The 27,590-nt window shown below is 37.4% G+C and overlaps 1 protein-coding gene across 2 annotated transcripts in view; it reads left to right on the top strand.

The window, feature by feature from the left end:
- Positions 1-27,590, top strand: part of LOC106062889 (FMRF-amide neuropeptides-like) — a 124,414-nt gene continuing 96,824 nt past the window's right edge. Inside the window, exons 1-2 of one of the 2 annotated variants that reach the window (XM_056008412.1) lie at positions 1-280; positions 19,944-20,266. In XM_056008412.1, coding sequence (XP_055864387.1) covers positions 20,183-20,266 — 84 coding nt within the window. In that variant the 5' untranslated portion in view covers positions 1-280; positions 19,944-20,182. The remainder of the gene's footprint in view (positions 281-19,943; positions 20,267-27,590) is intronic. The other variant, XM_056008413.1, reaches the window with a different exon arrangement.

A 27,590-nucleotide genomic window follows, 5' to 3' on the forward strand; every position in this document is an offset into this window, starting at 1 on the left:
AGATATACAGCTCTTTTTTTTTCATCTTCTGTTCTGCGCGGGCGGATCACGATTTGGTACTGCATGGGTGTGCCTATATAACTGTTGACTGGACCATCTCTAAGGCGGACTTTCGTATAAAACATAACACTAGTTGAGAGCTAGGACCGGCCAAGACTGTTATTTATAATGAGTGCTATTTCATAATATTTTGTGAAAACTCGAGGCTATAGCATTATACTTCCCCGCGTGACAAGGTAACCCAAAACCAATCGATTGAACTTTTTAAAAAGATCATAAAGTAAGTACTAGATTTATTAATAGCTTGACATTGGTCACGCTATATTTTGTTCTTCTTTATTTTCATGATATATCTAATTATGCATCCCAATAAAGAAAACAACTGTATAGAATGAACTTTACCAAACACACAGTTACCCAGTCTAGACTTTAGGCGCTTTGAGAACAAGCGTTAAATAAATTAAATGGCTAAACAATGTAAGCATAATTTGAGCAGGCATGTTCGTAATGTTTTTTCCTGAGCATAGTGATGTGAGCTGTCCTGGTTCAATGTGAACTTGTTCTAAGCCTTTAGTCCATCTTTTGGAAAGGACCCTGACCTTTTGAGGGGGGGTCAAGCTCCAACTAGGTAGAACACGTAATGTTGAGATATCTGAGGGAAATATAAAGTAATCACTGCAATAATCAATGATGAGCTAAATGATTAATTATTAATTATATTAATCACCATTTTTAACTGAATATTTAGTTTCTGTAGTATCGTGGTTACATTGGCGAGCAAAGCAGGCATTACATTAAAAAAAACAACTAAATTGTCGATGTTTTATTTTAAACTACAAAATCCATAGTAGTAAACAAAATCTATTATTAAAGAATAGAACAAATATAAAAATTTGAAAAAAAGTTGATAATGTTTTAAAAGATTAAAAAACACATTATTAAAAAGAGAAAAAAAAAGAAATTAAACGTTGCAAAGTTGGCACGTCGAATGCAGCTAAAAACTTTGTGGTCTGTTCTTATCTGCACTAAAATACATTTAAAGCAGTAGCGGTCCTAGGGAGTGGCAAGTGGGACAACCGCTCCAGACCCTGCGCATGAAGGGGGCCCAGAGAGAGGAGATTCCCATGTCACCAGGTTCGAAAACCAGACCAGTTCTCATAAATTAGGATTTGTCAATATTTCCAGGCATCTCTATGATACCAATTACCATGTAAACTCTTAACTCGACCTTTTTGGTTTCGAAATCTCCTTCAGTTTCGGTAAAGACAGCATCTTATGAGCTGTACATTCTAAGCGGCTATCACTGTTACCTTGGCATAAAAAACAAACTCGTAATCTGAAGCAACCAATCAAAAGCATTTATTTCGTAAATAAAGAGTCATAAAGTACTTTTATGTCGCATTACAATTTAAAAAGAATCGGTACGTATATAGTAAATATTCCGTTACTTTAGTCTGACATAGACAAAAGAGAAAAGGGACGAGGGTGTGTGAGAAGGATTCATTGTTTGGTACTGTGGCCTAGCTTGTATTGTTAATTCGGCCAATCAGCATTCAGAAAGTTTAACGATGACGTATTCACTTTTCCCCAATAGGCTACTGTGCATATACATTGGGTGGCCATGTTTCAGTCTTTAAAAAAACAAACGCGCATGTATTTTTTTCATTTAAAATCGGATCTGCGAAAGTCAATGGATCACTGTAGCTCCTATCGTACACCTTGTTCTTACACCAAAGACTAAAGACTACGTTTATGCAAGTAAGTTGTTTGGCACAATACCTACTGAAGGCCAATAGGCAGGGTATGAACCCGAGAGCATCGAGACGACCGAACAACAGTCCAGCGCGCATACCGCACGGCCATGCAGCCATCCAGCGTGGTTGGATTAAACTCTGAGAATGTCCAGTAGTAGCGTAATGAATAACTTGAAGATAGAACAAATTAGAAAAGAGAAAATTCATTGGCACGCAGTTTTAACAATTCTAGCGATCTTTCAGAACCTTGCAAAAAAAAAAAAAAAGACAGAGAAGAAGAACAGAGAAACTTTATGCGCCAAACAACGATCAGTTTTTAGGCTTAGTTGAGATGCTTGGTAAATTCGTCCCAACCATGCAACTGTCGCAATAACACTACCAGTACCTCGGATAAAGGATTCACAACAAGCTTATAGACTTAAACTGTACGCTTGATGTTAGCCACGAAGAGCAGGTGTCTTTACATAGCGTTTCTGAACGTATCAGATCCAGAAGTTAAGGGGGAGAACACTTGGGGTTTATATAGTTTAAAGGCCAATAGTACAGTACTTACGTAAGGAAGTAAGTTATGTAACAAAAATAAGGCCTACAGATTTGGAGGCGAACGATCCCGTTAGCGTGAAGTCGTACGATATATATATACGGCTAAGCGCCCCGCATATGACATTTGCCCAGTGCCCCGCGCATTGCTAAGGCCGCCTCTGATTTAAAGCTACAAATAAATTTGATAATGTGTTTTGGGTACTAGAAATTATTTTACCTGGCAGGAAAACAATAAATAGTTAGATTTGTTATGTATCCGATGTACAAAAACAAGTGCTGCTAAACTGTTTATCTTGTTTAAAGGTATATGATAACATTTTGTTTTGGACTTTTTAGCAGGATCAGACTTCCTAAAGCTTGTTAGAAAAACGTCATTTCAATACGAAAGGAAGCACGTGACTCTCAATCAATGACAGTGACCAAACTTGTAACGGATTTGAAAACCAATGTGTAGCATGAGGATAGAATTGTTCATTTTCAAATTAGAAGCTAGAATATTCATGAACAAAATGACACTAGACTTTTTAACTTTACTTTTTGTTTTTAGTTGGCAACATTAGGATTCCATTTAGCGGCTTTGACATTGTTTTATTTCTCGTGAACATCTCCAGTAAGTGTCACACCTTCCATTGGAATAGACCACATCCCAAACATCCTGCAAGAGATGATGACGTAGATTGAAACTCGAGACCATCACCACGTCAGTTCGAAGCGCATACCACACGACCAGGCAGCCATCCTAAAATAAAAGAAATACAAAAACACAAAAATTAAAAAAAAAAAAAAAAAAACTTCCTAAACTTAATACATCCTTGTTTAATTAATATTGGAACACCGAAATGTGGATGAAAGAGTCAATACAACGATGATTTCGTGAAGTTAAATTTCTTCTTCTTCTATTTGCGTTTTTCATGATCAAGTTGGCAGGTAGCTGGTCCTAGATCTGATATGAACTGCGCGGTGATTTCCAATGGGTCAGTTCTTAAAGTTTTTCTTTCTAAAAGTTTGTTTTGAGGCCAGTGACTTGTTCGTGCCTCTCGATCAAGTTTGCTGCTTTCAACGACACTCAGGTACCACTCCACGATGTTTCGTGGGTCTGAATTTCCACTTCATTGTTGTGTGTTGTATGTTGTGTGTTGTGTGCTGTTCAGGAGAGACAAATTATCGTTAATAAGATAAATACACATGTCAAGCTAGGTGCTGAAACAATGAGTGATGCATACGTATTGGCATGGATGAAGGGAAAAAAAGGGAGATATGGTGAGGTGGAAGCGGAGCTATGTAAGACATGTGGCCATGACAACTGAGGTGTTAACTGCATGCTTGAGAGGTGCCTTGGATCAGAGATACTTTTTGTTTTTGACATCTCTGTGGTCTGGAGCCTAGAGGTTGGTTCACTTGGCACTGCGTTGTTGCTAGGCGGTGTCACCTTATCAATCAATGCCCTGGTCGGTGAAGTCTTTTACTACGTAGAATTTAATTGATAACACTGTATGCATATTAGTTTTCTCCCTAGAGCTTCATTTATGGTACTTTAAACATGTAATATTTTAGATGTTGAAATAGTTGTTAATAAGCACCATTTTTTCCTGTGGTTTAGCTGAGACAATTTTTTATTTATACAACTCATTTAATGCTATAATTGACATGATTAACTAATTATATTTTCGAAAGTACTTATTTAAATTCTGTCTTTGAAAATAAAATACATAAAATAGTGTTATCGTTTATTAATTTTACAAACTACAAATTTGAAAGTCAAATATTAAGAGGGAGTTACGTCACAACAGATGATCGAAGGGATAAGCTGTACATCACCTTTTAGTAGGTGGCTGCTATGTCCATGAAGTGGGGATGAGGTGGCCGAGACTACACATTACTCCCTAAGGAGATGTCGTGCTCCAAGTTCAAATTAATAATTAAAGCTCTGTACCAAAGACGGTCACGTGGTGATGACTCCAGTTGAATCGTACTTTGTCAGAGACATGCAATGTATTTTATATCTTTGCCAAAGCAGGTGATATTAGAACATCAGCACAGATACGGAAAAATAAACCATGAACTCCTGTCTGAAAATTTCAATTAGCACTGGAATTGTGAAAGACATGTAGAATTTAAAATATTCCAGCTTTTAAGAATTTAAAATATTCCAGCTTTTAAGAATTTAAAATATTTCACTTTTTAGAATTCAAAATATTGAAGTGTTTAGAATTTAAAATATTGAAGTGTTTAGAATTTAAAATATTGAAGTGTTTAGAATTTAAAATATTGAAGTGTTTAGAATTTAAAATATTCCAGTCAAATGGAACCATACCTCTGCGACTTCATTATGTTGTGGGCCGACGTTTCTCAGGGCCGGCTGTCAGCTTTCGGCGGGCTGGTAGAGGTCCTCTGATAGTACTTTGGGCGTCACTTTACCCAGCCATCTTGTCCATCCAATTCTACCGGTGTAACCTAATGTTAGAATGCTGGCATCAAACCTGGGTTTCTAAACTCATTGCTTTCGTCTTCTCTGTAACACTAAAGTCATGATAAGATTTTAAAATTAAAAAATAAATAAATTTTTAGCTTCACTAAACATCTCTGTTGAAACCTTTAAGTCAAGCAACTTTTGGCTTCCTTTAGTCGTAGAACGACTTTGGTTCATCTCGTAGAGCCCTATTCCATGCGACTAAAGAAAACTATTCTGAAGAAACATTCCCGGTTCACGAGCAAATTAGGTAATGGTAGCTTTTGCTTTGTTTATAGAGTTGTTTTGAGGTCCTGATTGATTACATCCACATATCTGAGGTAAGGGAGGCCTGCTTTTACTGTGCCGTTCACGTGTTTCCAAATACTACTTCTACTTTTTCCAAATAATACTATTACTGTTTCCAAATACTACTACTGTTTCCAAATAATACTACTACTGTTTCCAAATAATACTACTACTGTTTCCAAATAATACCACTACGATTTTCTCAACCAGGCCTTTTGTAAACACTGCTCAACACAACACATCTAACACAAGTACTTGACAACTAGAGTTCCTAATAATCTGGTACTTTAATGAGTAAGTAAAAACAGCCAATACGACACAATTAGCAAAACAATAAACTGACTGCAAATATTACACTGTACATCACCGTACTGCTGTTCTAAACTCTACTGCAGGGGTTCTTAACCTGTGGATCATGACCCCCTTGGGGGTCGTTTGACGATTTGCCAGTGTCGCCTTAGACCATCGAAAATTATTAATTGTTAAAAATTGTTATTGTCTGTTCTTCTATTGCTGTATGCTGTAAGGGGGTCGCCGAAGAGTGGGCGATTGCAAAAAGGGGTCGCCGAGCATAAAAGGTTGAGAACCGCGGCTCTACTGTCTCTCATTCTGGACTCGTACTGCTTCACTTGAGGACTTCGCCAGGACCGACTTCGTGGCCGACTAACAGTCCCGGTCTCCACGCTTTCCTGTACTGAACTCAACTGCCTTACACACTCTTGTCTCTGGTCCACCAGGCTTCTCATCACATGACCATAACAGGGTCATATTTACTCGCAAAGCTCATACCAGTACTGTCCCTTGTCCATCTACATAGCACGCTAAACTGCATTACTGGCCTGTGTCACAGGTGTCAGCTGATCCTAGACAGTTAACTCTGTCGCGTCGCCAATAGGGTTACAACTTTACAACAATACTAAGACAAAACCTGGGCTTGGAAAGAATGATATTAATATTAAAATCTATTCATGGTGCAATCTATTATAGCTAATTAACCTGATTTCTTATCACACAACGTTCCGACCAGATTGGAATGTGTAACATAAATGGTGCCAAAACACTATTTTCACTGCGCCTTCAAAGATATTCGAAATTCATCAGTCTTTTTTAGAATTTTCAAGTTAACATTTGCCTACTTCATTAAGTATTAACGATGTTTGCCATTAAGCTGCACCTATCTTTAAAAGACGCCCACGACAATCCACAAGCCGTACACTTCATCACCGTTTAGCCTCGTAGGAAACATAAAAGATGGAGGGTGCACTTTAACTCTGTGCCCTTCTCAAATTTGTTTCATAGTCTTACAGTGTTCCGAAATATTCTTGAAAATACATAGAAAAGTACATAAAACTGGATTAGAGATGCTAAGATTCTATGTGTCATCTACGAAACTGATTCACAAATGAGGAAATCCGAATCAGGATCACTGACGCGATTGGGGCCCACGATGACCTACTGGCCGCTATAAAGAAAAAAAAGAACGCAAACTAAAAATAGATTTCCATATCACGCGTTTCTCAGGGCTAGCAAAGACAGTCCCATGGAGAAGCAGAAGAGACAGATTTAAAAAAGCGATGGGAAGACCCTATGAACGAATGGACTGGAGAGAACTACAATCATGTGTGGTGCCCCAACCGAGCAACTGACTAGAGCAGTGATTCCCAAAGTGGTCTATATAGACCCCCAGGGGTCTATGAAGACTTCCAAGGGGTCTACGAAAGTGAAAAAATAAATTGGGGGTCTATGAGATGTCCACGGGGGTCTACGATAACAGATTTTATTTAAGTTGGTCGTGACTTTAATTCTTACATTTAATTAATGTAATTCTGTCATACTATACACTAATATATCATTTGCACCTTAGTTAATCCTTTAAATATTTATCCTGATATTCATACAAAAAATTGTATTTAATTTCAATACTTATTTAAATAGCTTAATTTTGTGTACTTGTAACTAATTATATAATGTTTAACGAAAAGAAATATAGTCTGTACAGCAATAATTATTTAAAATAAGGATTCATTCTTTCCTTGTCAAACAAGCGGTTGCCTAAGTGACTTTTTAAAGACGATATGAAACCAATTACGTTGGAGGATCATCTGAGATGATGCCACCCTTACAAAAATAGTTAAAGATTTGAAAAACTTAAGAACACTCAAATAAGGTGTAGCGCTTGCGCTATAAACTGCATAATGGTCGCAGTCTCCTTATTTTTCCACAGGGTAGCCCACGAAACCTTTCCCACGTTTGGGTAGGCCCAATAGTTGCAAGGCAGCAAAGGTTGAGTTCTGTTGTCCTTCTGCTAGGTGGGTAGTCAGCCAAGGTTAATGAAAACAGTTCCGCAGATTCAATATTTGTGCCACACGTCAAGAAATACACGAGAAACTGCTCTTTGCGCAACATTTTACAATGGTACTTATTACTTGAGGCAAATGTATTAATTGATATTTAATGTTCGAAGGACTACTTCATAGAACAACAAAATCCTATATGAAACTTAGTATCCATAGCAACGGATGATAAACTTGCACAAAAAAAAATTAACATTTCCAGTGTGTTTTTGGTTTTTCCAGCAATACATATTAATTGTTATTTGAATTGGTTTAAATTTGAATTTTATCATTAAAACGTTAGTTCTCTATAACTAAAAATATGTAGTTTTAAATTACTTTTTCACTCTTCAACTCACAACATTTAGAAATCTGTTGTTTTTTTTAATGTATGAATTAGAAAAATTTGCAAGTTAAGCAGGGGGTCTACCGAAAACCAGAAAACATGGCAAGGGGTCTACGAGACAAAAAAGTTTGGGAACCACTAGACTAGAGAATAGGTTAAGATGAAGTGGTGCAGAAACAATGAAATGATCTTAATAATTAAGTCGACTAATTGGTTGACTTCTCTTTAGTTTTGGATAACTACAAAACAAAGTACAATCCCATGCAACACGAAGTTATTCCAACATTGACACGTCCAAATAAACCAAAAAAAACAAACGACCGAGCTTCTAGCCATCGAGTTCAAACTAAACACCCGGTGGGATCAGATAGAAACGTATTCTATCAAATGAAAACGTTTCACGATTAATTTAAACAAAACACGTTTATTTACATTTTCATACTTTTTTGGTATTATTTTGGTTTTCATTTGACTTCATTCAATACGAATGACATTTTTACGATGTCGCAAAAAAAGAGAGAAAAGTTATGGATTTTTTGACATTATGATTAGAGTTTCGTAATCTTTACTTTTTCAATCTTGCATCTTCTTTCCCGACCTCTTCACATTGTCTGTACACCATTAAATGTCATGACTTTTGGAAACTATAAATATTGCACTATATCATTTTACATCGACTTAATTACGTGACCTTTCATTTATTATGATCAAATATTTGCTTACTAAACATTATTTACGTACTGGTAGTATTTATTCTTTTTTTTTTTTTTACTTTATCTTTGTTAAGTGTTTGAAATTGTCAAACTGTCGAAAGAGTTGAGTGAAAGACATTTGAAACTTTAGATCAAGGAAAGCTCCTTTCCGCCAGCCTGCTGGAACAAATGTTCCATCTGGGAGGAGTCCAAGCAAATGTCTAGATATATCCCCTCCTTATTACGAGTGACGCCAAAGATGTTTGGAGATAGAGTTGAGGCACACCGGGGACTTCCTTAATTTTCCTTCAATATACAAAACTAATCGTACTGGAGTCCACCATTTATGATTGCTGCCTGGCAGTGTGGCATGCGCCCTGGACTGTCGATTGATGGTCTCTATGGTCCCAAGTTTCAACTCGGCCCACCGCCATCCCCCCGTCGTCCTTCGGGAGGTTTGGGTTAGGATGTAATTATCGTCAGAGCTCAAAGAACATCTGAAACAACGTTTTGCAAACAAACTGTATCCCTTGAGGTGGTCAGGGCATCGTGACGTGGTTGTAGGAGCTCTCTTTCAATCCCCGACATGCACAATAAACAAAGTTGTTAAGCACTCCAACCGAGACCATTTGTACAGACCTGTGACGTGGCAACTAGCTATTGGTCTACTCTGCCTACAGGTTGCGACATTGTAGGTCAGTATTCAGGCTTTCTATGATATTGGTCTCGCTCAAAGGAAAACCTTGTTTTGCTATCCTATTAGCCTAGTTCCCACCCCTCCCCAACCCAACGTTGGCGCCACGCTGCGGTTGAATAGTGTAGCGCGAACTTTGTTAAGCAAGACATACACGAACATTTTCCCCCAACAGAAACCAGTTTAGCCTAGACTGGAGTTCGCAGATATTTGCTTTCAATTGAGAGCATCAATATTTATCCCATAACTAGGCGATAAGTCTCTGTTTATGTTTGTAGAATTCGGTTCAGATTTGTTTTTAACATGTTTCGAATGTTCCTTCAGAGTTGAAGATAATTTACTTCCTAGTCCAAACCTCCCTTAGGACGACGGCGGATGGGAGCGGGCAGGGTTTGAACCCAGGACCAACGATAAATCTGAACGACAGTCCAGCGCGCAAACCGCACGACCGGGCAGCCATCCTAGATATGTGTCTAACAAACTATGTTGAGTAATCATTCTGGCTAGACATTTGATTTTGTGTAAGCAAAAAAAAAATCAGATAAAAAAACCGGAGCATACAGATTAAATATCTCATATCCTGCTTTACTAAACATTATTTCGGATACGGTAGAGTGCCGAAAACTCGATGATCTATTTAGGGTTAGAAGGCCCTCAAGTTTGTAAAAATACCCATTTTTAATTTGAGAAGAATAAACTAAACAAATAAAATCAAAAAGCGTACGACGACATTAAACTATCTAAATGAACAAAATAATTACACAGTTTACTTTATTGCTTTCAAGAAATGCTTAATGTCCTGTTAGTCTTTCGCATTGAACTTTTTGCTTTTATCACGAAGACCACGAAGAAACAGAAAATCTTGAAGCAACTTGTTGATCAAATATTGAAGAGCCCTATCAACAACCCAGGTCCCTCTCTATGTGATAGTTAAGAATTTGTATTTAGGCGCGGTTTTTTTTTTTTATTCTCCTGTCAGTGTGTGAGTTCTCCAGACTGTCAGGTCATCAAAAGCCGAGTTGCTGTAGCAGTGGTTTAACTATGGATTTGGTAACGGGGGGGGGGGGGGGCTTGACATCTTTAGGGGCTTTGCATTTCGACGTTAAACATCATGACCTGAGATAATGGCGTAATATTTAATGTAAAACAAATTTCGGACACTCATTTGCCCCCCCCCCCCTAACTGATTTACCTGGGGATTTTCACATTTTGACTCCAATCCCCCCACCCTAGCTACGCCACTGTACTGTAGTAAAACATTTGAAGAAAATGTATCCCTTTCTTTCGCCAACTCATTTATAACAGCAAAACAAAAAAAAAAGGTTTTGAAATTGTAGTGAGTCTAGACCAGTGATGCCCAAAATACGGCCCGCGGGCCAGATCCGGCCCGCAACGTGGTTCCATCCGGCCCGCCGAACCGTTGGCACAAAGTGTAGAAAATCTCCATCCAACAAAAAATAAAGATTGAAATATGCATCTTTATCTACCTCATTTTTTCTCTCATCAATTAGTACCATGACCTTTAACGTGTGTACGTTTATGAAATAGGAGAGCCGAAGAAACTACAAGCACTCTGAATTTAGAATCTACCGGGGAAAGTGAACGGATCTTTAATTTTGTGTGGAACATGATAATAATACAACATATTTGTTTTGTAAAGAAAGTGTAGCTGTTGTTTTTATAAACAACATATAAACAGCATTATAAAACAAATATTCTTGCTTTGAGCTGTGAATAAGGATGGTTAAATAGTGGGGATTGGAGAATTGATGGGAATATTTACCAAAAAGAGACCAGAAAATAAGTCGATGGTAAAGTTAGCTACAATAATATTCACACTGTAAGTAGAGACGGGAAGCCATTTTCCAACCCATTAATAACAAAGATAAACTTCAAGTACTTAAGCCACAGGTTTCTAATATAATTGTTTCAAGTCGACTTCACTTTTTTGGTACATTTTCGGTCATGTGGCCCGCGACACGAGTGTCGGAAATTAAAATGGCCCGTATGTCGAATTAGGTTGGGCATCAATGGTCTAGACAGATACTCTTACAACCTGAGCTGAACGGCGGACTAGAAGAAGACAAATGTCTACTCGTTAGTCTGGTCAATGTCTGGAAAAAGACGATGACGGTATTATGTTCACATCTCTTGGACATGACAAGGAAATAAACAGACGACATGCTCACTAAAAGCTTAAGACGATGAAAAACAAACTTTTAAAGTGATAATAACACTGTAATGAACAATGAGATAAACCATAAGCTGTTTTTAAACGATCGAAGTTTTTTGTTTTTTCAAAGACAAAAAAATATGCATAGTATTTTTTGTTTTAATTTAAAATTTGAGTATGTAACATCAATGTTATTACCAAAGTTTAAAAAAAAAATTAATTAAGTGATGTCAATTCATCTATACCAGTGGTTCCCAAACTTTTTTGTCTCGTAGACCCCCTGCCATGTTTTCTGGTTTTCGGTAGACCCCCTACTCAACTTGCAAATTTTTGCAAATTCATCAACATTATTTTTAAACAAATTTCTAACTGTAGTGCGTTGAAGAGTGAAATAGTAATTTAAAATTACACAACTACGGATATAATGTTTTATACACACATCTGTTTTTCTATTAATTAGTCTTTCTAACATTAAATAATTAATTAATTAATGAATTTGCTTTAAGTATCATTGTAAAAGGTTTCGCAAAGAGCAGTTTCTCGTGTATTTCTTGATCTTTCACGTGTGGCTCAAATATTAAATCTGCGGAACTGTTTTTATTAACAGGAGAGGGGCAAAGGCGAGTAACTGGAGCCTAAACCAGGTCTCGTCGGTCAACCTTAAGGAAATATTAGGAGACGGCACCATTACCGCCATGTATCCCTGGGCCGTCCCCTCTTCTTCTTTCCTTGTGGGTTCCAGGCTAGGGCTTGCCATGTTATGCTGGATGCAGGCTGGCAAAGTGTGTGACCTATCCATTTCCAGCGTCACTGAAGGATATCTACTTCAATGGGCTGATACTTTGTTCTTTGCCACAGTGCCTCATTCGAGATCTTGTCTGGCCAGCGGATTATAAGAATCTTCCTCAGGCAGGTATTGATGAATAGATGGATTTTTTTCATGGTGGTGATGGTGGTTCTCCAGGTCTCTTCTCCATAAAGTAGTATCGGCTTAACAATGGTGTTACATAGCCTAATCTTGGTGGTGGTGCTTTTCCCCTAGATCCCCAGGTGTTCTTCAGCTAATGGAAGGCTGCTTGAGCTTTACAATAGCACCGCGATTTGGAAGCAGATGCCAAGCAGATGGGCAAGACGTGGGGACAGTTGGAGAGTCTCGCCCAGAACCGAGACGCCTGGGAAAAGCTGGTTGGTGGCCTATGCCCAGAAAGGACCACAGGCATAGATGAGATGAGATAAGATGGTGACCATTAGACAGTTTGTAGCACACAGCACTACACCTTGTCTGACCAAACTGTATTAATATCTTTTGCAAAGATTTACATAAGAAGGTTTTAATTTTATAACTCAGGCCACCGAAGCGACCTTAAACTGTATTGTCGCTTAAAGAAATTCTTTTAATAGTAACAGATGTAGGTTTGTTGTAAAAAGGTAACAATTATCGACCTTTGTTTTTTTTTTTGTATTTTGCTATAAGTAAAGAAATCTTGTAAGACGCTCACAAAACAAAATCTCTATATGATGTCGAACAGAGATTTTGTGGGTCTATTCTGAACTTTGAGTGTTCGAAAGTTGTTCAAATCTTAATTTTTGTCAGGGTGGCATTGTCTCAGATGATCCTCCAGCGTAACTGGTTTCATATCGTCATAAAAGTCACTTAGGCAACTGTTGTTTGTCAAGGAAGGAAGGAATCCCAATTTTAAATAATTAACGCTGTACAGTCTACATTCTTTTTTTTTTTTAAATATTAGTTACATGTAGACAAAATTAAGCTATTTAAATAAGTATTGAAATTGAATACAAGAATGTTTCGTTTCAATAGCAGGATAAATATTGAAAGGATTAACTCGGGTACAAATCATATATTAGTGTATGAAATAATTACACTAATGGAATGTGAAAATTAAGTTACGACCTGCTTAAATGAAATCTATTACCGTAGACCCCCGTGGACATCTCATAGACCCCCAATTTATTTTTTTACTTTCATAGACCCCTTGGAGGTCTTCGTAGACCCCTGGGGGTCTATATGGACCACTTTGGGAATCACTGATCTATACATTGAGCACGATCCAATATACTGCTTTAGCGAGAGGCGCCGGAAACTAAAAGGTTTGGAAATATTTTTTTAATGAAGACATTTCAATGTCATCGCCTTTTAGAGTTGACCAATCTTTCCTATTACATGGGTAATCGAGTTTACCTATCTTTCCTATTACATGGTGAATCTAGAGTTTACCTATTTTTTTCCTATTACATGGTGAATCTAGAGTTTACCTATCTTTCCTATTACATGGTGAATCTAGAGTTTACCTATTTTTCCTATTACATGGTGAATCGAGTTTACCTATCTTTCCTATTACATGGTGAATCTAGAGTTTACCTATCTTTCCTATTACATGGTGAATCTAGAGTTTACCAATCTTTCCTATTACATGGTGAATCTAGAGTTTACCTATCTTTTCTATTGCATGGTGAATCTAGAGTTTACCTATCTTTCCTATTTCATGGTGAATCTAGAGTTTACCTATCTTTTCTATTACATGGTAAATCTAGAGTTTACCAATCTTTCCTATTACATGGTGAATCTAGAGTTTACCAATCGTATATACATGTATCTTTTTAATAGGTAAAACAGTGACATCAGGTAAATGAATTTTTAAAGTTTAAAATAATGTAAAACACGTTGCGCGCGGGGCTCCGCTTGGACCTGTCTGGAAGAGCTTCCAGCGTTCATTTACAGCTCCAGTTGGCCAAGAGAGTGTGTGAGGAGAACGTTCAGGTTTTGGTATTGGCGAGAGCCACTAGTTAAGATTTAAGAACTACTGACTTACATATTGAATGTGATTAACATTCACGCACAGTTCTTGACAGAAACATTTTACGTTTGAAGAGTAAACTAACTCATTCTGTGCTCTTGTAAATGTAGCTCACTCTGTTGGTCACTTTTATGAACTTTGGCCTAAATGTGTTGACACTTTTAATAATAATAGTAAAAAAACAATCCCGTTTTATCAAACAAATCAATGTCATGGTCAATGTGAATGAAAGAGATAATTGTCGTTCTAAACAGGTCTGTCGCGGACGTTTTGAATTCTGATGGAAGTGAGGGGTAATTAGAGGATCAACATTGTGAAACTGTATATATGTGCTCTAACGTTTTACTTTTCATAAATAAATTTTCTAGTTCCATAAAGTTTAAAGTTAACCACCACGATGTAATTTGGAAATAGGTATCCGACTACTCTACAAATGTCGAAATACAACATTTCTTTGCAGTTTAATGTCTATAAAGATAATAAAAAAATAATTTTAAAGATGAGTTCTGTCTTTCTCTACGTCCATCTGTCTTTCTCAAATTTCATTTTCTCTAATCCTCTGTTTTTCTTTCTTTCTTTATCTCTCGTTTTCTATCATTCTCTTTTACATCTTCACAAAACACATTCAATCGCTAATATTCTCTCGACAAAAGTGCCTTCACATTCTCAAGAGTTTATCACCAACTAGAGTTACAAGTATTGCATGCAATACAAGTTCAAATGTCCAGGCAGAGCAACCTGACATAGACACCATACGTCAATAGAAGCGCTGTGATATGTATAATACCTAAATCTATCACTAACACAAAGGTTTTCAATTGGAGATGATGAATATGAAAAATAAACATGTCTATACTATTTATGTTTTTTAATGTTGCCCCAGTTTCTCTAGCGTCTGGTCACTGTGACTTATTTATTGAAATGAAGTTCTAACAAAAAAGATTAAGTAACTCGTTTGCCAACTGTTGGCTGAAGAAACCAGGGTCTAGAGTTTGAATTCTGATGCAGTCTTCGAATGTGCACACATTATGTTGTAAAACTTCCACGAACCACTCAGCTCTAATGGATGCTTGAAATGTTTGTAGAAAAGATGATGGCAAAGTTTAGTCTTTGTGCTGGTATTCTAACACCAAAATAAAATGTAAACAAGAATATATGAAAATCAATTTCTCAGACTAGAAACAAAAAAGTAGAAACCTCCGCCTTGTTTGTTACTCTAACATTTTGTAAAGACTAATATATGATATTTTGATAACATTGAAAAAGTAATCAATATTTGTAATGAGATAAAAAGATGACTGCAGTTACTGTATTTAAAATGTATTTAACAATCAAAACATTGAATAGAAGAACAAGTCATTTATTAGCACAGTTTCGATTTCATTGGAGATGTACATACATGTCAGAGTACATACATGTCGGAGTACATACATGTCAGAGTACATACATGTCAGAGTACATACATGTCGGAGTACATACATGTCAGAGTACAAACATGTCGGAGTACATACATGTCGGAGTGCATACATGTCGGAGTACATACATGTCAGAGTACATACATGTCGGAGTACAAACATGTCAGAGTACAAACATGTCGGAGTACATACATGTCGGAGTGCATACATGTCGGAGTACATACATGTCAGAGTACATACATGTCAGAGTACATACATGTCAGAGTACATACATGTCAGAGTACATACATGTCGGAGTACATACATGTCGGAGTACATACATGTCAGAGTACATACATGTCGGAGTACATACATGTCGGAGTACATACATGTCAGAGTACATACCTGTCAGAGTGCATACATGTCAGAGTACATACATGTAAGAGTACATACATGTCAGAGTACATACATGTCAGAGTACAAACATGTCGGAGTACATACATGTCGGAGTGCATACATGTCGGAGTACATACATATCTGAGTACATACATGTCAGAGTACATACATGTCAGAGTACATACATGTCAGAGTACATACATGTAAGAGTACATACATGTCAGAGTACATACATGTCGGAGTACATACATGTCAGAGTGCATACATGTCAGAGTACATACATGTAAGAGTACATACATGTCAGAGTGCATACATGTCAGAGTACATACATGTCGGAGTACATACATGTCGGAGTACATACATGTCAGAGTACACACATGTCGGAGTACATACATGTCGGAGTACATACATGTCAGAGTACATACATGTCGGAGTACATACATGTCGGAGTGCATACATGTCGGAGTGCATACATGTCAGAGTACATACATGTCAGAGTACATACATGTCGGAGTGCATACATGTCAGAGTTTATACATGTCGGAGTACATACATGTCGGAGTACATACATGTCGGAGTACATACATGTCGGAGTACATACATGTCGGAGTACATACATGTCGGAGTACATACATGTCAGAGTACATACATGTAAGAGTACATACATGTCGGAGTACATACATGTCGGAGTGCATACATGTCGGAGTGCATACATGTCAGAGTACATACATGTCGGAGTACATACATGTCAGAGTGCATACATGTCAGAGTACATACATGTAAAAGTACATACATGTCAGAGTGCATACATGTCAGAGTACATACATGTCGGAGTACATACATGTCGGAGTACATACATGTCAGAGTACACACATGTCGGAGTACATACATGTCGGAGTACATACATGTCAGAGTACATACATGTCGGAATACATACATGTCGGAGTGCATACATGTCGGAGTGCATACATGTCAGAGTACATACATGTCAGAGTACATACATGTCGGAGTGCATACATGTCAGAGTACATACATGTCAGAGTACATACATGTCGGAGTACATACATGTCGGAGTACATACATGTCGGAGTACATACATGTCGGAGTACATACATGTCGGAGTACATACATGTCGGAGTACATACATGTCGGAGTACATACATGTCAGAGTACATACATGTCAGAGTACATACATGTCGGAGTACATACATGTCGGAGTGCATACATGTCGGAGTGCATACATGTCAGAGTACATACATGTCGGAGTACATACATGTCAGAGTACATACATGTCGGAGTACATACATGTCGGAGTGCATACATGTCGGAGTGCATACATGTCAGAGTACATACATGTAAGAGTACATACATGTCGGAGTGCATACATGTCGGAGTACATACATGTCGGAGTGCATACATGTCAGAGTACATACATGTCGGAGTGCATACATGTCGGAGTACATACATGTTGGAGTGCATACATGTCAGAGTACATACATGTCAGAGTACATACATGTCGGAGTGCATACATGTCGGAGTGCATACATGTCAGAGTACATACATGTCAGAGTACATACATGTCGGAGTGCATACATGTCAGAGTACATACATGTCGGAGTCATACATGTCGGAGTGCATACATGTCGGAGTGCATACATGTCAGAGTACATACATGTCGGAGTGCATACATGTCGGAGTGCATACATGTCAGAGTACATACATGTCGGAGTGCATACATGTCGGAGTGCATACATGTCAGAGTACATACATGTCAGAGTACATACATGTCGGAATGCATACATGTCAGAGTACATACATGTCGGAGTGTATACATGTCGGAGTGCATACATGTCAGAGTACATACATGTCGGAGTATATAAATATAACAAAGTTTTTGGTGTATCCGGTGTACAATATAATGGAAGTGTTGATCATCTATTTTTTTTATCAACTCACTCTGTCTGTCTGTCTGTCTATCCGTTACAATTTTGGAACTCGTAACTTCTCCCACACCCAATCTAAAATCGAGCTGAAATTTGGCACAATTGTTTCTTGTACCTGACAGAAGAAGAATCAATAAAAAAAACCTTTTATTTGGTAATTAATTATTTTGTTTGGTATCGAACAAGAAAAAGAAATTCTACTTGACAACTGATGTCATAAGCTGAGTTAGTCCATTTTATACTTTGTCATTTAAAGTTTGAAACTGACACTAGATAGCTAGGAAGCATTCTATTTCCATCAACATTGGCTAGTGTGTTGCCTAGAGGAAGCTTTAGGCCCTCCAGTTCGATGTCAAGTCGTACAACGTTTTGACAAATCTATGATGTCAAGACAACCTTCAAGCAGAGACGCCCCCTTCATTCTGGAAACTAATTGATACAATTTACTTAATATAAGTTTGTTTAAGTTTTTACAAATATTTTTTTTTTTTTTTTTTAAATTGCATGTTTATTATATGAAGAAATTAGGCACTTTCGAAACAAGATTTTGAAGCTCTTCTGTCTGTATGTTTCATTTAGTTGACAATTGAGAAGTTCAATTTAGTGACCTTGACATTGGTTGTTTATTTTAAAAATCTCGATTTCAAATTATTCGCGATACAATGGACCTCATTCACCAATCGTAAACAAACATTTAGCCACGTGGTGCTTTATCTATTCTATATAATTTACGATCTCATGTTTAATTCATGATGGTTGTCACGTGACAGTTTTTTTCATTGTTTTATCAATAAGATCACGTGACTAAATGTTGTTTGTTTACGATTGGTGAATGAGGTCCATTTGTACAAATATTTCTCAAGCATGTAAGATGCCATTAAATTGAACAACTATTACTGCAAAATGTTATATACAAAAGACCTAATAACTATTCTGTTATGGGAATCTTTATTGTATATTTTCATTAAAATCTCTCAACCCAGTACCCCGGTGAAGATATAAAGCACTATAACCTGTTTCATACATAAAGAAAATGTTCAAAGCGCCATTAAAATCTTGACAAGTTGCCTAATAGAATTTGATTTAGAATCGATTTGTGTGTGTATGAAATATCTTTATGTAGCGTTGCATGCTTGACACTTTCTTCTTAACATTGCATAGAGAAGTACTCGTGAGAAACTGTTATTGTAAGTTCTCTTGTTTCTTTTAAGGCTCTAAGAAATGTTATAGATTTATATTGTTACGTCTCTCCTACTATCCAGGCTCTCTTCAAACTGCACCACACGACACAACGAACTTAAAGAACCTCACAATTCAGAGCTCCAAAGTATCAGTCAGTTTAATTGCAAATACATTACAAACACTGTACAGTTGGCAACAACATTAACACTGTCTTTACAGAAACCTAGTCTCTGCTTCGCACTGACTTCACACACCGTGCTGGTTCTCGCTTCGTACTGGTCACATAGCGAAGTAACGTGAAGTGAAGTGATTCTGACACACTCGCTCTTATATAGTGTCTCTACTGGCCTCGAACCTTCTTGACCACTCCAGTTGATCGTGTGTAATAAATATTACGACACTAGTCCTTGCCGAACTGGCGTGCACTGTCACTGGTCACGGTTGACCGGTCGTCCTGCGCTGGACTGTGGCGATTTGGGTAGGCTAAAAACACACAGCACTACCCCCCATCTGTGTCACCACCAGGTTTACAACAAAATATACATATATAAATAAATGCCGCAAGGAAAGACGAAAGTGGGCAGACCCAAGCAAACCTGGAAGAGGTCAGTCATCAGTGAAGCTGAGGGTACTGGAATGACATGGGAGCAGATGAAGAAAGATGCTCAGAAACGAGTTAGGTGGAGAGGTGTGGCTGCTCCCCTGGGAAAGCACAGGATTAAGTTAAGTTAAATGTCTATATCACCTTCATCTAACCCTTAGTTTGTTGGCCGTTGGGGCACCACACACATTGTGTCAAGCGTCCTTCTCCATTCCTTTCTGTCTTTTCCCTTGGGTAGAACCCCCCCACACACACTTTTTTTTTCCCCATGGATTTTTAATTATAATTGTATTTTAAAACATTTTTTTTTCCTTACAGCAGCACTCTAGTCAACAGTGTTGGTAATTCTGAGAACACTTCCCAAGACTTAACCACTACCAGAAAGTATAGACTGCACTACGACATTTTACATTGAAACGCAACATCAGTTCTGTTGTGTTCTACCCTTTATGAACTCTGAAATTGTGTCGCTAGCTCAAATCATATTTATCGATAAGGAAACAAGAGGCAATATCTAAAGTCTGATTTAGCTAAATTCAAGTACAATCATATCTGCCATGTCCGTGATATTTATCCATCCCAAGAATCGCCTCCCCAAGATGTTCATTCTTCAAATAACGCTGTTTTGTGCAACTAATTTGGTAAGTTTCTATTTGTAATATTAGTATATCCTTCTTTAGAAGTATTTTCATTTCTGACTTTTCTCTTTCTCCTGTTTTCTCTTGAGCAACATTATTGCTGATTCTGTTTATCTCGGTTATACTACTTGTCATTGTAATGCTGGTTGAATCAAAAGTAATAATGACTTCATGTGTCCATGTGGGGGCAATCATTAATTACGTACGTATAACTAAATGAATGTTTTTAGCCGTGTGTCTGGAGATTCTGGAAACAGCGAGGATCCAATCATCCAACGTATACATTTCACCACCCACTGACTTACAACACATCTTTTAGCAATCACCAACTGGATGATGAAATATCTCTTTAAAAACCCTCACTCGCTGACAAACCATCTTTTGAATACCCTTCCATTGGCTAAAAACCAATATTTTAGTCACACTCAGTGGCTGGCATCCCATCTTTTACCATTTAACAAACATCAACTGTCTGACAACCCATTTATTGGCAACCACCCACTGGCCTACAACCCATCTTTTAACAACCTTATAATTAGCCAAAATCCTTTTTTAAAAACCCACCACAGGCTTACAACACATTAGCACCACCCACCAATCTGCAACTCATCTTTTAACAACCACCCAATGGCTTACAACACATCATTTAATAACCTTTCTGCTGCTGACACTTCATCTTTTAACAACCAGCTAGTTGCTCACAACAAATCTCTGCAAATATTCGCTTCAAAACAGACAAGGGACATAATCTTTATACTCAATTTTCCAGATCTCATCCACTGGAGCTGCAGTTCTGAGCATTCAATACTTAGCAACTCGCCACCCCCCACCCCCTCTCTTTCCCACACTTTTCTTTTTCAGTTCTTCAAGGGCGATAGAAACCTTAGATCTCTGTCCAACTAACATATTCAATCAATTAGACACTGTCCATTCTAGCTAGAGATTAGAGCAGAATATAAAAATAAAAGATCGATAGTATTCATTTCCTTATTGTAAGTGTTGAAATTAATATCAGGTGTATTGGAGGGGGACTAAGGTAGCTACAGGGGAGAGGTCAGTGGAGAGGAGCTGTTCAGAAAGTAAAGTGAGAATTGAAATCTAACATTGTAGGCGCCCTGAGCTATAACTGCTTTTAGACTTGAAGAGCTTCTGATAAAAGTTAGCTCTGGTTATAGCAAACGCAAACATTGCTTGATAGATTGATCTCTGCTTTAACCGTCCAGCTTTGTTTATTTCAATGGTTTATTTGCTTTCTGGCCACATTTTTTTTTGGTCCAATTGAAACCTGAATATACCGTTACATTGCACAGAAACCAACAAATTCATTGATCGGTCTCAGCTGTTTCTATGTGACAAGTGATGTAGAAACATGAAGCTCTTCGCTATCAGACGGAGGATTTTTAAGTTCAAATTCCAATAAAGACATGGAATTTTTAACTCGAGATTTAACTCGTGTTGTGTTTTAGTGTCTAAACGCAGCACAAAACATTTCTGCTACTTCCCACCTAACGTTTCTAGCGTGAACCAGTGGGCAGTGAGCAATAGTTGACTTCACATCAGCTGTCAGAGATGTATTCTCGCAGTCACAGTAAATGCTGTCTACTACTGGACTGGTCTTTTTTTTTTAAGTGATCTTCAGATTTCAAAATAAAAGAAACTGCTTACCAATATAGGTGTTCAAATCTTATCAATATAGGTGTTCAAATCTTATCAATATAGGTGTTCAAATCTTATCAATATAGGTGTTCAAATCTTATCAATATAGGTGTTCAAATCGTAGCCTACCAATATAGGTGTTCAAATCTTACTAATATAGGTGTTCAAATCCAATAAAGTATTGCGAACTGTATACTATTTCTAATGTTCGAATCATATAAGCTACTGCAAACTGAATAAAAATAATAAATGTTTGAATCTCCTAAATTGTAACATGTGCTCATAGTGTGAAACTATGAAATGAAGATTGAACTATTTATATAATAATGATTATGACGTTGACGTACTGCTAGAGAGAGTCTCATCACGTGACTAGACGTAACAAATACGTAAACGTTTTAACATAAAGGCGGAACATCAACGGATTTCTCATAATATTGCGGTGGCGTAGGGGTAAAGCGCTTGTCTTCCAAACCGAGGGTGTTTCGAGTCGAGTTCATACCCCAACTCTACTGAGTACCTAACTAACTAAAGGGAAGTAAAGGATTTGTCGTTGTGCTGGCCACGTGACCCCCTTGTTAACCTCTGGCTACTCAAAACAAATAAGGGCTGGGTAAAATAAATTCGGTTCTAATGAATTCTATTTACTTGACAGCAATTCACGGACGTACATAATAAACTATGTTAAAACTCAATAGCTTTTTAGTTCCGCTCGTGCTAGGGCAGTTAGGCTGATGTAGAAAATAGCGTTGATTGCACGTGAGTACAAGCAATGTTGCCTGTTGCCATGGCAATTAATTTCCAGAACGCTAGAGTATATAATTAGCTGAATGGCTTTTAGTACCCGAGAGAGTCCAACGTCTCTTACTATAGAGAATAGCTTCCAAGTCAACATGTAACTATATTGTCACTTGAGTATAAAAACCATCCCATAATTTTTGGGCGTACAATTTTCAAATTTTGAAAAAAAAAAACTCAGTATGATTGATTGTAATGTATAATGAATATGATTAAAGATGAATATTATTGAGACCCGAGTGAACCAAACCCCAAGCTCCTTTCTCTGCCATGGACAACTTCTACCCTCTCCACCACTTTGTTTTTCGAAGTCCGTACTTAACGCGTCATTTAAGAGATGCTTATCATATCATCTATCCTTACCTATCATATCCCTTGACACCCTATCTTATCTCTCTACCAAATAAATAATATAACCCGACCTATTACATCCTCTGTCCTTACCTATCCAATCTTCTATCCCTATCTATCCTATCAACGATCGCTATCTATCATATTCTCTATCCCTAACGATCCTATCTTCTAACCCGATCTCTATCCTTAGCTTCGTATCTTCTGACATGTTTTAATATCTATCACCACTTAAGTGTCTGGGGCTTGTTCCTGACCCTAGCAAACAGGATTTAAAAAAATAATACAAATAAAAATCTGCTTTCAGACCTTGCGATCTATAGGCTAATACTATAGGGCAGATGATGTAAAAGTCATCTGTTTATGTGGCCCGTGGTTCAGAAGCCAAGCGTTTTGCTCCTCATCGACCGCGCCTCCTAGAATGATTTATCTAAAATCCTCGAGTGTTTTGAGGGAAGAATGTTCTAAGCAAATCAAAAGTCTTTCTAACAGAAGTCATATATATTCTTTTAGTAGGTTCAATTTTTATTTCGTAAATAGATAGAATTATATAAACATGAAAAGCAATGTTGATAGTCAGTGCCTGTACAAAAATGTAAGAAGTCAAAGTTCGTCCTTCTATCAAAATAAAAGAGCGGCAAAAAGAGACACCAAAATTATAAGCCATGTGATGATCATGTGATCCCTGATTCCAGGGGACGGCTCTAGAATAAATAAAATGAAACCTCACATTGAAGTCGTTCTGGCACTTAAATTCTTCTTTGGTTTGTCATGTAAGCATTATCCCAGCTTTACTTCCTAGTTGGCTACGGGAAAATCTAGTCTTCCAAGGTCACTAGTTCGCTACAGTATCCTCCTGGAGTATTACATTACTGCGGTGTTCCGAGGTCAGTCTTGGACTTAAAAAGACAAATGTAGGTTTCAAATTGTCATGGTCGTCTGAAAGAGTTTCAAACGAGATGTTCTTTCCTTTTTTCTTTTGTTTCTATGTGTTTACAAATGGCAGATGCCAAACATGGGCGTAGCCAGGATTTTTTTTCGGTGATGAGCTTTGGGGGGGGGGATGAATTTTGTACTCCCCCCTCCCCCAGACTTCCCCCCCCCCGGCGAAAAAAAATTATATCTATTTATGTGTGTGTGTGTGTGCGTACAAAATATTTATTACATTCTGACCCTTCATTCTTTCGGAAGACGTTTATTGTGCCCTAGAATTGGTTCTTCCATGAGTTAGTGGAAAAATTGTAGATTCTCCGCCACTACTAACAAAGGGGTCTGGGGGAGCGCTAGGAGCTCCCCCAGCGCGGGGTTAAGCCCCTCCGCCAAGCACTATTTCTGATATTGAAAACCAACAAAATGCATATTCTAAGGTATCTACAGTGCAGTTTCCTGCTATTAAAAAGTTCTATTTCAAAAACCTAATGTGATATTCTTACTGACTTAGACCCTCCCACGCCGTTCGGAGCATTTAACGTCAAGCTGTTTCCATAAAAATTTGTCACTGGTAATGTCTGAAGCCTCTTCCCACCTACTATGAGGACCTCCATGAATGAGTGGCGTCAAGTTGTACTAGGATGTCATTGCAACTCTTCTTATACTTAATTCATTTTGTCGGAGAACATGTCCCGCAAACCTTATGCGTTGTTCTCTCACAATCTTACTAAGGGGTCGACTCCCATTTCGGCATAGGATTTCCTTGATTTAGACCCGATCTCTATAACTGACTCCTAAAATCTGTCTTAGCCATCTTTGTTGAGCTACATTTAGTGTTTTTCGATTTCGGTAGATGAATATTCGCTCCAGTTTATTAATGGAGCCCTGCCACTGGTAAAAATGTGTAACCTCTCTTGAATACGCTCTTGGAATTAAGTGACTGTAGTTTGCTTTAGATTTTATATCGAAAAGAGAAGTTTTACCGTCAAAATCTTCTGTTTGGGGTTTTCCACCTCAAAATGCTCTGTATTTAATCTCAAAACCATCTGAAGGGGTTTTAAACTTTAAAAAAAAAGCCATCTGTAGAAGAAGGGTTTAAACTCAAAACCCCCGATTGGCTTGGCTACGCTCAAATAATTTTAGTGTGTAATTTGCTTTTGTTTTTATATTGAAGATGTATTTTTAGCACCAATGGGGGTTTAAACTCAAAACCCCTTTCGGCAACGTTCATAGCATTTTGAGTGCGTAATTTGCTTTTTTTCTTACACTAAAGATGTATTTAAATTTATCCTCAAACCCCACTGGAGGAGAGTTTAAACTCAAAACCCCTTTGACTACACTTATAACATTTTTAGTGTATAATTTTCTTTGTATTTATTATTAAAGAGGTATTTTTTACCTTCAAACCCCGCTGAAGTGGGGTTTAAACTTAAAACTGAGTCAAAACAATTTAGCTACGCTCATAACATTTTGAATGAGTAATTAGCTGCTTTTTTTTATATTAAAGAGGGGGTTTATCGTAAATTTTAGACGGGGTTTTAAAATCAAAATCTTCCTTAACTGTGCTCTTGGAATAAGGGGATTTTCGTTTGCATTTTTTTTGTTTTGTTTTATAGAAGAGGGGGAGTTAACTGCAAAAAAACCCAGGTAGGGGGTTTAAAACTCAAAACCCCTGGTAGAGGGTTTTAAACTCAAAACCCCTAGTAGGTTTTTTTTAACTCGAACCCCTCTGGTAGGGGTTTTAAACTCGAACCCCCCTGGTAGGGCTTTCAAACTCGAACCCCCCTGGTAGGGGGTTTTAAACTCAAAACCCCTTGGTAGGGGGTTTTAAACTCGAAACCCCTTTGGTTGTGCTGGGGCAAGTGATGGTTTAGTATTAAAATCTCACCTAAAATAAACAAAATTAAAGCAAAAAAATCAGTCACTAAATACCGACTCCCCCCCTTCTGGGGAGGGGGGATTTCATTTCGGGGGGGGGGGTTGAACCCCACCCCACCCCTGGCTACGCCCATGTGCCAAAATCATTATTAAGTTCTATTTAGTTAGCCGCTTAAGATAAACTTCGAAGCTATTCCATAATATAATACATAACTGCTTTGTCGCTATTCCTGGTCAGGTTTTTTTTATTGTACATTCAACGAATTTCCAGTGTATAGAAGCATTAAACAATTTTGTGAACATTAAGAAAAAAAAGAGTAAGGAGAGAGAGAGAGAGACATACTGCACTCTTCATTAATTGGACTTCCCTTCTGACAAGACTTACTATTATCTGAAAGTTATTGAGAGACTGTTTAGGTCTCACGTGGTAAGAGGTAAATAAAATACAATAAAATATAAAAAACAACAAAACAAAGCCTATATTAAGTGTATCAATTAGATCGGATTAGTCATAATTAAATTTGTAATAGATCTAGACCAACAACACTAAATCTATGCGATTAGAAATATTTTTACCAAATGTTTTTGTTTAGTGCAATTTCATGCTTTTAGCGTTCTCAATACGCTTTGATCCTATCACTTGTCTGGGCCAGTTGGAAAGGGGTAGAGGGAGAAAGAACGGGGTATCTGGGTGATCGCTTTTTAAATGTATTTAAAAAAGGCATCGACCTGAATTTGAACTTGTGGGCGAAAGCCTTCTCAAGCTTTTCAAGCCAACGCGGTAAATACTCTGCTAGTGAAGAGTCTATGAACATGGAATATTGTATAGTTATCTTTTGCTGCTATTTCATGTTTGTGCTTACTAAACCTAATATAAAGGTTGCTAATTCAGCTTATACTACCACTTCAATGAAGTACTATTTCTTTCTCTTGTTTGAGATACCAAACAAAAAAATTATTACCAAAGGTAAAAAAAAAAATAAATGAGCAAAATTTTAGCTTGATTCAAGATTGGGTGTTGGAGAAATAACATGTACAAACTTTTGGCCAGACAGACAGACATACAGACATGGTGAGTTGATCTACGCTTTGTAAAAATGAATACGTTCAAGTATAAGATTTAAAATGTACTTTCAGTTTCTGGTAAACATTTTACGTTTATAAAGCTAGATCTAGTTTCATTACACGCAACCTGAGAATATTACTTAATATAATATGCAAGGGTTTGAACATGAATAAACTATTTCTCTCAAAGTGAATCCTGTGTGTTCATGTTTTACTTAGACTGCCTGTTTGAAAAACATCGAAGTTTGGACTTAGTAGTTCACGTGTCTATACCATTCTTTTTTTCTTTTTTTTTTTGCATTTTCCTCTGGTTTAAGATTTTAAAGCTTTTCATCATTGATAGATGATTATAAATATCAATCTTTGCGTTCTTGTTATTTTACGACCTGTAAATGTTCTTGTTATTTTACGACATCTAATTGTTCTTGTTATTTTTTTTACGGCATGTAAATGCTATTGGGTTTCTCTTGTTATGATATAATTAAGAATTTGGCATTAAAAAGTATTTGTTTCATAAAAAGAGAAAGTTTTGATTTAGACACTGTGACGTGAATAGTAAAACCAAGATGAGCATTTTGGTTTATAGGGATGAAATGAAACACAGAAGAGTTTTGGCAGTTCTAGAGTCAGGTCGGCTTTAGTTTCTGAA

This window comes from Biomphalaria glabrata, chromosome 13 (assembly GCF_947242115.1).
Source record: "Biomphalaria glabrata chromosome 13, xgBioGlab47.1, whole genome shotgun sequence".
NCBI lineage: Eukaryota > Metazoa > Mollusca > Gastropoda > Planorbidae > Biomphalaria > Biomphalaria glabrata.